Source organism: Oscarella lobularis, chromosome 17 (genome assembly GCF_947507565.1).
Source record: "Oscarella lobularis chromosome 17, ooOscLobu1.1, whole genome shotgun sequence".
NCBI classification, from domain to species: domain Eukaryota; kingdom Metazoa; phylum Porifera; class Homoscleromorpha; order Homosclerophorida; family Oscarellidae; genus Oscarella; species Oscarella lobularis.
This window is the reverse complement of record NC_089191.1, coordinates 1,769,790-1,780,877: the sequence shown is the minus strand read 5'-3', so window position 1 is coordinate 1,780,877 and position 11,088 is coordinate 1,769,790. Positions and strand designations below refer to the sequence as shown.

The 11,088-nt window shown below is 41.4% G+C and overlaps 1 protein-coding gene across 2 annotated transcripts; it reads left to right on the top strand.

Annotated features, from left to right (window-relative positions):
• Positions 1-9,183: 9,183 nt before the first annotated feature.
• LOC136197152 (uncharacterized) lies at positions 9,184-10,964 on the top strand. 2 transcript variants are annotated; one of them, XM_065986869.1, is made up of 10 exons: positions 9,184-9,345; positions 9,395-9,588; positions 9,671-9,844; positions 9,896-9,952; positions 10,013-10,102; positions 10,233-10,316; positions 10,374-10,484; positions 10,542-10,632; positions 10,687-10,844; positions 10,897-10,964. In XM_065986869.1, exons 1-9 carry the CDS (start codon positions 9,216-9,218, stop codon positions 10,809-10,811), a joined length of 1,056 nt encoding a protein of 351 aa, XP_065842941.1. In that variant the 5' UTR covers positions 9,184-9,215; the 3' UTR covers positions 10,812-10,844; positions 10,897-10,964. The 2 variants fall into 2 exon arrangements, with proteins under 2 accessions (XP_065842941.1, XP_065842940.1); XM_065986868.1 differs by having other exon boundaries at positions 10,687-10,937.
• Positions 10,965-11,088: the final 124 nt, after the last annotated feature.

Sequence of the window (11,088 nt, the reverse complement as noted above, 5' to 3'; positions counted from 1 at the left end):
TTTTTAAATTAAAAATTGGAAACTATCGCCTCTTTCCGTCTAGGTTTTACTGACTGTTGTCGGCAATCACGGTGAAGATGCGTGGTTGTTGAAACTGAACGTGAAGAATCCTCGAAATGTTGTTAGCGAAAGTCTTAACGTTATCAGGAGCTCTCCTTCGGATCCTTATCTCGAAAAGACGCTGTCCGCCGATTTTTACTTCACTCAAGACAGCTGTGGAGTGGTACAAGAAGTGTACTACTCCGAAAACGACAGCGATGAAGCGATAGCGCTTAAGAAGGGTATAACGGTGTTAAGCATACTGTTTTCTTGCTTTTTTTTATGTTTTTTTCTAAAAGGAATTCTCTCCGGATTCAGCCTAAACTTGACAATGAGTCACGAGATGGAATACGAGTCAAACGACATAGACGAGAATGGACTTCATCGCGGTCGCTTTACTATCTCGCCCGGGGCTACAAGTGGTACGTATCACATAGCCAAGAGTCACAAGCACGAAGACTACATTTTTTCGACGTCGCAAGAGAATAATTTTGAGCCTGGTGACCGCGACGAAAAACGTCAGCATTTTGTTTATTTGGTGAACAACAGGTAGAATATCTTATAATGGTGTTTTCAGACTCTGCAAAGTTCTGTTTAGTTTCGTTCGCTCTTCTCACCGACACCTTGTGAGCTATTTACCTCACTCGGCCAAGGGCAGGAGAGCCGACACCGAAACTGTTTACAAACGCAGCAATGCTGATCTCTCTATCCGTGGCGTATCTAAATTGCACTTCGTTGGTGTATGCGATAGCGTGGACGCTCGTCATCGTCACAAACGCTCAGCACAAATCAATTTGGATCATTTCATCAAAGATGAACTTCTGGTTAAGGACAGTCGTTCTGGACCACTGACAGCTCCTGTCTTTGAATTTGAGAATGGACCGGAAGCGCGTACTAGTGCTGATGCACCTCAGCTAATAAACTGCATCACGGAAGAAGCGCCAATTGCAAAACGATCTCAATGTTTGCTGAATCTAGTGAAAATTATTCGCGCAGACGATTCTAATGCACGACGAGTCGTTGATCTAATATGCAGAGGCAATGATCTTCCGTCTCAATGGCGTTACCTTATTCAGGCGCTTGCCGCGTCGCTGTACGGACAAGAATGCATTGTCCGTGCCATGCGGAACAATTCAATCGCAACCACACCTGAAAGATTTTCTGACCTTATTGTTGCAACGCACGGCGTTGACGTTCCTCATCCAAGACTCGTTTCTCAATTGAAACACGTCACAACCCGTGCGGACTACCTCGACATGCAATCGCGTCACGCGGCAGCTCTCTCATTGGGTCGTTTAGCGCGAAAAGCGCGGGAACGTGGAGATAATATTCTAGCTGTCGACATCGTCAGTCACTTGGAGAGGCGACTCAGTGCATGTCCCGTTCGTGATGAGCGCGAAATGTGGAGTCAATTTGATGATCACGTGATTGCTCACGCGGCGGCTCTCGGAAATGCCGGCCACGATAAAAGCTTGGTTCGGCTTCTTGAGCTGGTGGAGCACAATCGAACGAGCATACGTCGTGCTGCCGTCTACGGGATGCGACATATGACGTGGGCGAAGGTCGAGCCCGTATTTGTGCGCATTGTTTCTGACAGAAATCGCTCGGAAGCGGAAAAGTTGGCTGCTGTGGACGCGATGTTGAGTCGTAGAGATGAACTAACAGAGAACGGCGTTAAAGCCCTTAGTCGTCTATATCACAATTCAGTTCATGTTTACCCAGATGTTGAGAAGCATTTGCTGCTGTTTTTCAAGACTCGCACTGATGAAGAATCGCGCGCCACTCTGAAAAAAGGCCTGCTACTACGCTCAGTTCGAGACGCGAAAGAAACTCACTTGAGTCGAGCAAGGCGCAAGGCAGATATAGATATAGAAGAGATTCTGGAGAAACTTCTTAACCCTCTTGTCGACAAAGCGTACGGAGTCGACAAGACGTTTTCTAAAGACTTTGGAGCTGACAAAGTTAAAGCTAGTTTTGTCGCTGTCTTTCGCAATCTTGTACGCATCTACTTGTCCATTTTTGACGCCAAGGTAGAGCTGGACATTTTCAATGACGTGAACGCCTTTGTTGATGTATTTGGATTCCGCTTCGACATCATTCACGGCCGGGCTGCGTTTCAAACGGGCCTTTCATATAAAAACGAGTTTCTTTCGAAATTGCTTAACGCCGTTGTTGGTACAGCCGAGAAGGTTCTTGGCAATATTCGAAACAGTATTGCTCCTTTCGTCGAATTTGTGATAACGGTTCTTGATTTTCTTGACGACACTTTTCTGAGTGTCGACGTAATCCTCAAGCCTGTTCTTCCATTTTTGAATTTGATGCACAGTGCTATGGATCTTTTGGACAAAGCCGTGGCCGCCAGTAACGTCGTCTTGGATTTTATCAAGAAGATTAAAAGCTTCATAAGTCGAGTTGGCGGTCTGACGTTTCTTCGTGACATTGTGAGAGATTTGCTCGAATTTCTGAAAGCCTTCGCAGAAAAGAAACTAGCAAAGTTGAGCGAACTTTGTAGTAATCTAACCATCAACGTTGTTGATCCAATCAACCTTCTTGGCAGTTACATTGAAAATGTGACCGACACTGTTAATCATGTCAAAAAAGCCGTTGACGGAATTTCTGAAACAAATTCAACAAAATTTGGGAAATGGATTTGTGACTTGGCGGGATCACTTTCCAATTTTGATTTTTCGGTGAATTTCGATGGTCCTAGTTTGCGCTTTTCGTTGGAAAAATGGCTGCTTAATATACGAGGTTTCGCGCTAGACTTTCCGGACTTTCCTGATGTAACCCTTCCCAATTTCGACTTTCCTAAACTACCTGGCGTTCAAGGCATCAACTTGCCAGGCTTACCCTCGTGGGATTTTAATCTTCCCAGCATTACTCTTCCAAAAATCATTGATTTGTCAAATTTTTTTACCGGCTTTATTGATTGGGGAGGACTCGTATTCGACGGCTTCAAATTTGGATTCAAGTTTGGCAAACGAGCGTCAAAAAAGTTGGTTTTAGACTTCAAGGTTAATGTTATTAGCTTCAAAGACATTCTTACCAATTCACGCTCTGTCATCGATGAATTTCACTCTCAGCTAGAACGCTTTTCTGCTGTTTCAGACGCCACGAAATTTATTCTTGCTCTTGGAAAGAAGTCGCTTCTCGATCCTAGCATTGTTGGCCGCGCTTTGGTGCCTATCAGCGTAGGAATAAGAGCTGTCGAAAAGCAGTTGTGTGGCACTACACAGTCACTCCTCTCATTGGTGAGAGGCCATGCAGATTTTGCGCTTCTTTTTAGTCAGAATTTTGTTGCTAACATGACGGAAAAAGTTCAAGGTTTCTTGAGAAATGCTTCTGATGAACTGTTTGAAGAGTTTGTCGTTAAGGGCAGACAACTGTCGGCTATTGATTTGTTTCAAATAGTGCAGAATTTAATGAAGGAAAGTATTGAAAAAGTGGCAACTTTGATTGACGACGAAGTGATCACAAAATTTAATTCTTTTGCCCGTGATTTCAATCGAAGTGTTTCAGACTTTATTGACACAAAAATTGAAGAATTTGCCGAGGTTATAGAAGAAAAACTTGCCCCTTTTCGTGAGTATCTTGAGACTGGCAAAGATTTTGTCCGCTTCGTAAAGATGGCGCGAGATGTCAGTGAATTAGTTGGCGTTCTCGGTAGCAAGGTTCCAGAAATTGTCGAGGTGTCAGAAAGAATCAACGAAATCTTAGATAGGACTCTGGAAGTTTCTGGTTGGATTCAGTCTGTCGTTGAGTTCGTCACCGACTCAAAGAACTTTGTAAATTACGCCAAACAAGGTCGAGATTTTGTATTGAATCTCATTGATGATGGAGTGGAAAACGTGAATTCATTTCTTGATTCTATGAGAGATAAACTTCTAACTGTGTTAAAGAAGGCATCTGAAGTCGCTCTTCAGTACCTATCAAAAGGTATCGAGTTTGTTAACGATTTCATAGACCGCATTGCATCGGCTGTTGATCAAGTTAATGGCTTCATCGATTCCTTGGGCACAATCAAGGACGCAGCGAAGAATGTTAGTCTTACGTTTGATTTGACGTGCTCTTTCAGCGGCGTTGTCGACATCGTTCTTATGTATGAAGCAAAGTTAACGGGAATGCTGAACTGCTACAATGATCTTGTAAATGCTACAACCGATACGGCTGCTAAAGGCTTACTTGAGGTGACAGAAGCTGCAGTAACGCCTGTTAAAAATCTCGCCAAAAAAATTTCAAAATTCCTTGAAGACCTGTGTTCACTTGTAGACAAGTATTTTGACGATTTAGAAAATTCTGTTGCCCAGGAATGCTCGGGAAATCTTGTCTGCCTTGGTGAGCTCATAGCTGACGACCTCAAACCTCTCATTGATGATGCCGTAGAAATTGTTGAAGACATTAAAGAGATTGCTAGTTTGTCAGACGTTGTCGATAAAGTTGAACAATACGTCGACCGTCTTCACGTTCTTGCTCGCTATGCTATTGACAATGTTACCGACGTTATCGAATTTTCACGAAACGCTTCTGTCGCTGACGCTGTCGCTTTGGGAAAGAGAGTCGTTGATGCGCTTTTGAGTGGTTTTGACTTTGAAGCTGATGTCAGTTTGCCCTCGTTTGGAAGACGACGTCGCGAGGTGGAAGTCCATCAGTCAATATCGAAGGCTGGACGCGTTCGGCGTGAGATATCTTTGTCTGGATTTCCATTGGTTCAATGGTTGAAATCGCTTGTTCAGAAGCTGTTTGATGTTTGGAATAAAGCAAGCGATTTTTTGTCTAATGCTTTAGACAATGTGTTAGAGAAAGTGAAAGACTTTGGCAAAAACTTTTTGCGGAAATTGTGCGACTTCTTCTCGAGCTTGTCTTTTCCCGAAGAAATCTTTCAACCAGTTATGGACGTTGTTGACAAAGCCGAAAAGTTGGCGAAAAAACTTCAGGTACTCCTGAAAGAAGAGTTTTTTCCTCCGCTTGAAATCGCGGTTCGAGTTGTGCTCGATTTACAGTCATTTATATTTGACATAAAAGTATTTATTAACTGTAAAATTATTGGCACCGTCGAAAAGGCTGTTACGTGGTTGACAATTTACCCTCCGAAATATTTGAAGAAAGTTCGCCAAGTAATAAATCTCTTGTTGCTTGTGGATGCCGGTCTGGAGGTGGGTGAACCCGTACAGAAAAGATCGTGAGATCTCACGAGTCCTCGTGAGATCTCACGAGTCCTCGTGAGTCCTCATGAAATCTCATGTGGCCTCACGAGTCCTCATGAAATCTTTCAGATTCTCGTGAGTCCTCATGAAATCTTTCAGATTCTCATGAGTCGTCATGAAATCTTTCAGATTCTCATGAGTACTCGTGAAATCTTTCAGATTCTCATCAGTCCTAATAAAATCTTTCAGATTCTCATGAGTACTCGTGAAATCTTTCAGATTCTCATGAGTCGTAATAAAATCTTTCAGATTCTCATGAGTCCTCATGAAATCTGAAAAATTCTTATGAAATCGATCATGCTAACTGCATGTACATATAATAAAACACATGTCATGTGGAATCAAACGTTTAATCCCTTTCATAACAGTTAGGAACTTGGACGAGTCGGATTTTTTGATCATGTTCTATAAAAGCAACTCTGTTTTGTATTTGATTTATGAGACAAGCAGATATCTCCTCCCTCTTTTCGACGTTTTTGATGATGGTATTTAACATGACCAAGTGACAAGCAACTTCTTCTGGAGCTTCTTCTTCGTTAAAAAACGCATCTTTCTCCATTAACGGCTTGTAGATCACGCAGTGAAAATCAGACGTATTCTCGGTAGAAATCGAAAGAAATTTTTCTATCGCAGCGTACACTAATTTTCCCTTGATATTTAGAAGGACCGTGTAGTTGTTTCTTTTCGGAGCTTTTGAATATTTTCTGCAGTGTATATGCCCCAAATTTTTGTAGAAAATTCTCTTGTATGAAAGAGAGGCGATGCAGGGCTTTTTCGTTACACATTTTAATGCCGTAATGACTTCATCGTTCAGTTTCTCTTCGTACGGAGCACCTACAGCGTAGATTCCACTTTCAAGTTCTTGCCTTTTAAAGCGCCTTGAACTACATAAATGTAAAAATTAGATTTATTTGTACCTCTGCATTAGAATGGAAATATATACGCTAAACCTGAAGCGATCGAGAGCCGGCGACAAATCGTTACTAGTTGAAGGCAAGCCAGAGGACATTTGCCACGCCGCTGCAACCTTCATCCATGCAGTGAATTTGAGCAATACTACTTATATATTTTTATATAAATCAATTACGCACCTGTGTTTCAATGTCATGCTTGCTATGAATAAGTCGACTCAGATGACCACTAACAGATTCAAACTCAAAGGTAGAGTGAGTCCAAAGTGGTCCATGAAGCACGACATCATTTGGAATATGGCGAAGTAGGTGCACATTCATTGTGCAGTTTTCTTTTCCTGACACAGAAAAGAGTATTAATTAAAGGCCACCTTCATGCTACGTATCGTCTACAGCATGATTGGTTTGTGTCAGCGGCGGGTTATGATCATATACATAAAATGTACCATAGAAATTTTCGTATAATCGACAATACTTGTCAATCATTATTTCCGCATGCTTCTGCTGCTCTCTGGTGATATTTGTGCCCAAGTAGATAGATATCGCTCCAACAAGCAGACTGAAGTGCCACCATAAATGATCAGGCAATACATTTTGGAGCACAGAGAGAGAATAGAACAACAGCCACGATCGATATTCGGAAGCTACGTATATATGAAATTAAGCAGTAACACGAGAAAGAGTTGTATATCACCTTTCCATTGTTTTCTTTTCATAATGGTATTTGGCAAACGCGTTACTATCTCAGGTGGATTAATTTGTTCTAATCGCTTTTCAACTGCATCAGCGAAAAGGCTGATGCAGTAAATCTCCTCGGACGGTTGAAACCAGAGGTCTAGCAGACGTTTCACAACACCCTCCAAAACGCAATGCATATAGTCGATCCCTACACTTCGAGATAAATCGAAGCTATTCAAGCGAGCTAAAGGGGAAACTCCCTTGATTCCCAAAACAGGTTTCTGTATAAAATAAATAGTTAACGAAAAGCTTTTTGACTTATTATACGTTTTCTTCCAATGCAACTTTTGCATTTTCTAATATGCTTTGGTGCGATCTCATCTCCAACATAGGCTGGTGGCTGTATACGCGTGCATGACCACGGCCCTTAGGAACAACTTCTCCCTCGATAGTGCAGTAGCTGCAGCCGTGTTTTCCATTGAACAGCGTATGAGAAAGAACAGCTGCCTTTGCGGGAAGGTCAGTTACAAGCAAAGTAACAAAGACCTTGCAAAGCAATGGTTCTTCCTCTGTAGGAATATTGAACCCTATATAGTTTGCTCTGTGTTACTCTAAGTCTTCTCCAATATATCTAACAACTAGTCTATCATACCTTTGCTGCTAAGCTCATTAAGAGCTGTGACGAAGGGTTTCAGAAACCAGAGCATGGGCGGCCTGCTCTTACCAACCCAAACTCCAGCCAAAATCTTGTACTTGTTGTAGAACCTTGTTAATTAAATTTCTACAAACGAAGATAAGTAACTTGATTTGCTTTACCTGATAGATGGCGGCAGATCATTAATTCGTATCCAAAGAGGCCACATAGATAGTGATGACGATTTAAATAACTGTACACCATCCGTTGAAAGGGTAAGAGACAACTGAATGTCTGCTCCGTTTCTCCTTTGCTCATTCTTTTTTTCCAGGTAGAGCTGTCCGTCAAAAATGTCTCGCAGAGAAGGTTCGCTCGAATCTACTCTTTGACAGGAATCAGTCAGCTTTCCGATAAAACCTGGGTCATCTGTAACAAAAAGAATATTCACACATACCTGTATAGTGTAAAATTAAACATCAAAAGTACCTTGAAAAAACTTGGTGATCTGCTTTTCAACAGACAGTTCGATGAATTTTACGTGGCCTTTTCCTGAAGCTTTACAGGAGGGCTTGCTGCAGCTATCTTCGCCTATCAATTGAGCACAAGAGAGGCACACGGTATGCTCAATCTTGTCCTTCTTAGTCGCCCATTTCTCTAGCATGTAGACGGAACGAAGATGACTAGGTGTTGCGGTATCCGATGGAAGATGACGTGATATTAACTTCAAGATATCAGATAGAGCGGCTTTCGTTAGGTTATGCCTGGCAGCTAATTTCAAAATTGATACGGAGCTGAAATCCTTGGTAATTTTGGCCGAGGGATAAAGCGTCTGCGAAGGATCTTTTAAATCACTCCCCTTTGGCAAGAAATGATGCTCGAAGACAGATACTTGTTGAGTGAATAAAATGAATCTTTTTACTTGGTCGGAGTTCTCGTCATCCATTTTGTCTGAATCTGAATCAAAGTCGGATCTGTCTTCCAGGTATGAATCTTCGTCTTCGCAATCTAATTGCGTGTAAAAAGTGATTCACATGCAGGTAGTAATTATAAGGAATTAATTTTCGCACTTGATTCTTCGCTTATGGAATCATCGATCTGATTATCGTAAATCTCACGATCATCCATATTGTCATTCTATATTTTTAGTAATGCATAGATGAAAAGTTAAAAAAATATAGCTATAATAATTTACTATCACTTTGTCATTGTCAGAATTTTGTTCCATTTCGGAGTCACTAGCAGAACTGCTCCCTATAATAATTCCAAATTTATGGAGTAGATCTAGGACTTTTTAGCATTTAGGTAATCACGAATAATCCCAATATATTCCCTCTCACGCGCGCTACTTCATTATAGGAACGTTATATATGTACATATACTCTTACTATACGCAGGGATTAGGCACATAAAACCCATCCAAATCACCTTCTGACACGTCTTCTACTTCCGACAAATCACACTCGTCGTCGTGCTGGATTGCCGAAGTTAATTTCCACCTACTTAGCGTCTGCTTCGGGACTTTTGCGTAGGGATCGTCACGCCAAAGGCGATATCGCTTTGGCCTTCGGCTGCTCATTGGATCTTCTCTCTTATTAATTCTCGAAAGCACAAATTCGCGGAGAACGTTATGATGGTAACGTGCGTCACTAATTGGATTTCGGGAGACCGTCTCTGATTGGCTCCTCTCTCATTGTTACGTCATTCACTCATATAGCGGCCTCTAGTGTTTTTCAGCTGAATTCGGTACCGATGGAGGGCAATTCTCGCGGCGTCGGCGCCCGTCTAGTCCGAAAACATGAATTCGACGACATGGAATACTGTTCTGAGAGCGACGCGGGGTTTGCAAATATCTGCCAGTGGCGAAAACACCACGCCGGATGTACATGCATGCTTAAATCTGTTTTGCTCTAACCTTGGCTCCTCTATAGGGCAATTCATGATCAAGTACGACGAAGACAGTGTTAGAGAAAAGAAATCGATTGCAAAATTGGAGCCTTTGGAGCGCAACAACTTTGAAGAGCTGCATAATGGATCACGAGTACTTGCGAAGTACAAGTCCATGGGTATGTACCATGCGACTGTCGAGAAAGTGATTCTACCGAAAGATGATAGCAAGAATGAAGTATACATATAGAAAATATAATTTACTCTCTAATTGTAACGTACTGCTCAATTACTAATTGTATCCATTTATGCTTTTCAAGGACAGCAATGCTTCAGTATCGGAGCAGATTGCAATCTTGGGCGCAGTCGCTGATCGAGAAGTTCAGTCGGAGGAAGTGAAGACACTGACCGGAGAATGTCGATGCGTGGATATCATACCCATCCTGCAGAAACTGGAAAAGATCGCAGATAAAATTTTGAAAGTTGTTAAACGGGCAAGATTAAATATATTTGTAAGTTGACAGAAAGTTAATATTTTTGTTTAGCACAATACCAGTGAAAAAGGCCAAATTTTCTCAGGCAGTAAAAGAAAATTTAATGAGGTTGCGAAAAAGTTGATTTTGATATAAAAAATAAATTTCAAATATTAATCAATTAATGAGATCAAGAAAGATACGAAATGGAAGCTGAATGACAGCTCCGTCTCTCTCAATAGCTCCTTCTGCAACGATAGATCGAAGGAAAAGGCAAGGGTACGGTACTTTCCATTCAAATTAATTTACGTTAATTTCTAAACTTCTAATTTGATATTATTTACAGTGTACAGTATATTCCTGGTGTTAAATTTATGTGATTTGATACTTCATTATTGTGCATTTGCAGGAGTGCCCTATAATTTTCAATGAGATTGGGAGGGAGGAGCCGGACAGGAAATTCAAGGCTACCGAAGAAGAAGAAGATTCTGAGGTGCGATTCTCCTACATAGTAGTAGCTTGGAATAACAAGTATAACGTAAATTAATAGTGCATTACCATGGGCGACGTCAGAATATTTGAAGCTAGTGTCAAGTTTGCAAAGGAGACAGGAGATCCTATTAAGATGGCCAAAAAACTTCTGCCCGAATTTTATTCTAAGGTTTTCAAATTGTATTGAGCAACGCATTAGTAATTGGAGTAAGTAATATAATGATAGGAAGAATTGAGTACCTGCGGGTTAATGAAGACCAAGAATGGGAGAGAGCAGAAGACTTTAGCAAATATGGAGAAGTACGAAAAGTTAATTGGTAAGATATTATTATAATAATTGAGAAAATCGTAGTACTCTTAATTACCTCAAGGGCTTGTCAAGAAAAGTTTTCCAAGGCAGCATTGGACAGACATCGAGATGAGGAGAGCCCTGAACAGAGTGTTCTTGGATTTCGCGGCGAAGACGAGAAGAACTGCGATAAAGCAGGAAGAGTGAAAGGCACACAGGGCTCCGGGATATTGAACGAACGTACTGAACGTATTATAACTATATTTATGCAAAAGACGAAAGTATCTTGTAGTGATATACTCTGTTGTGAAGGCAATTAGAAAATGGCTTATGACACAAGCTAATGAGACCTGATCTCACGAGACCTGCTCTTGAGCAAACTCTCATGAGATTGGACTCATGAGCAAGTCTCATGAGAAAAGATCTCACGAGTGTCCCATTTTTCACGTGAAAATTTCTCATGAGAAAAGTGGCATTCCTCGTG

Bases quoted from the DNA above. Each gene is read 5' to 3' on its own strand.
- LOC136197152 (XM_065986869.1), top strand. From the start codon at position 9,216: ATGGAGGGCAATTCTCGCGGCGTCGGCGCCCGTCTAGTCCGAAAACAT. The intron at 9,953-10,012 runs GTTGCGAAAAAG...TCAATTAATGAG, and splicing joins GTAAAAGAAAATTTAATGAG to ATCAAGAAAGATACGAAATG. The intron at 10,103-10,232 runs GTACGGTACTTT...GTGCATTTGCAG, and splicing joins GATCGAAGGAAAAGGCAAGG to GAGTGCCCTATAATTTTCAA.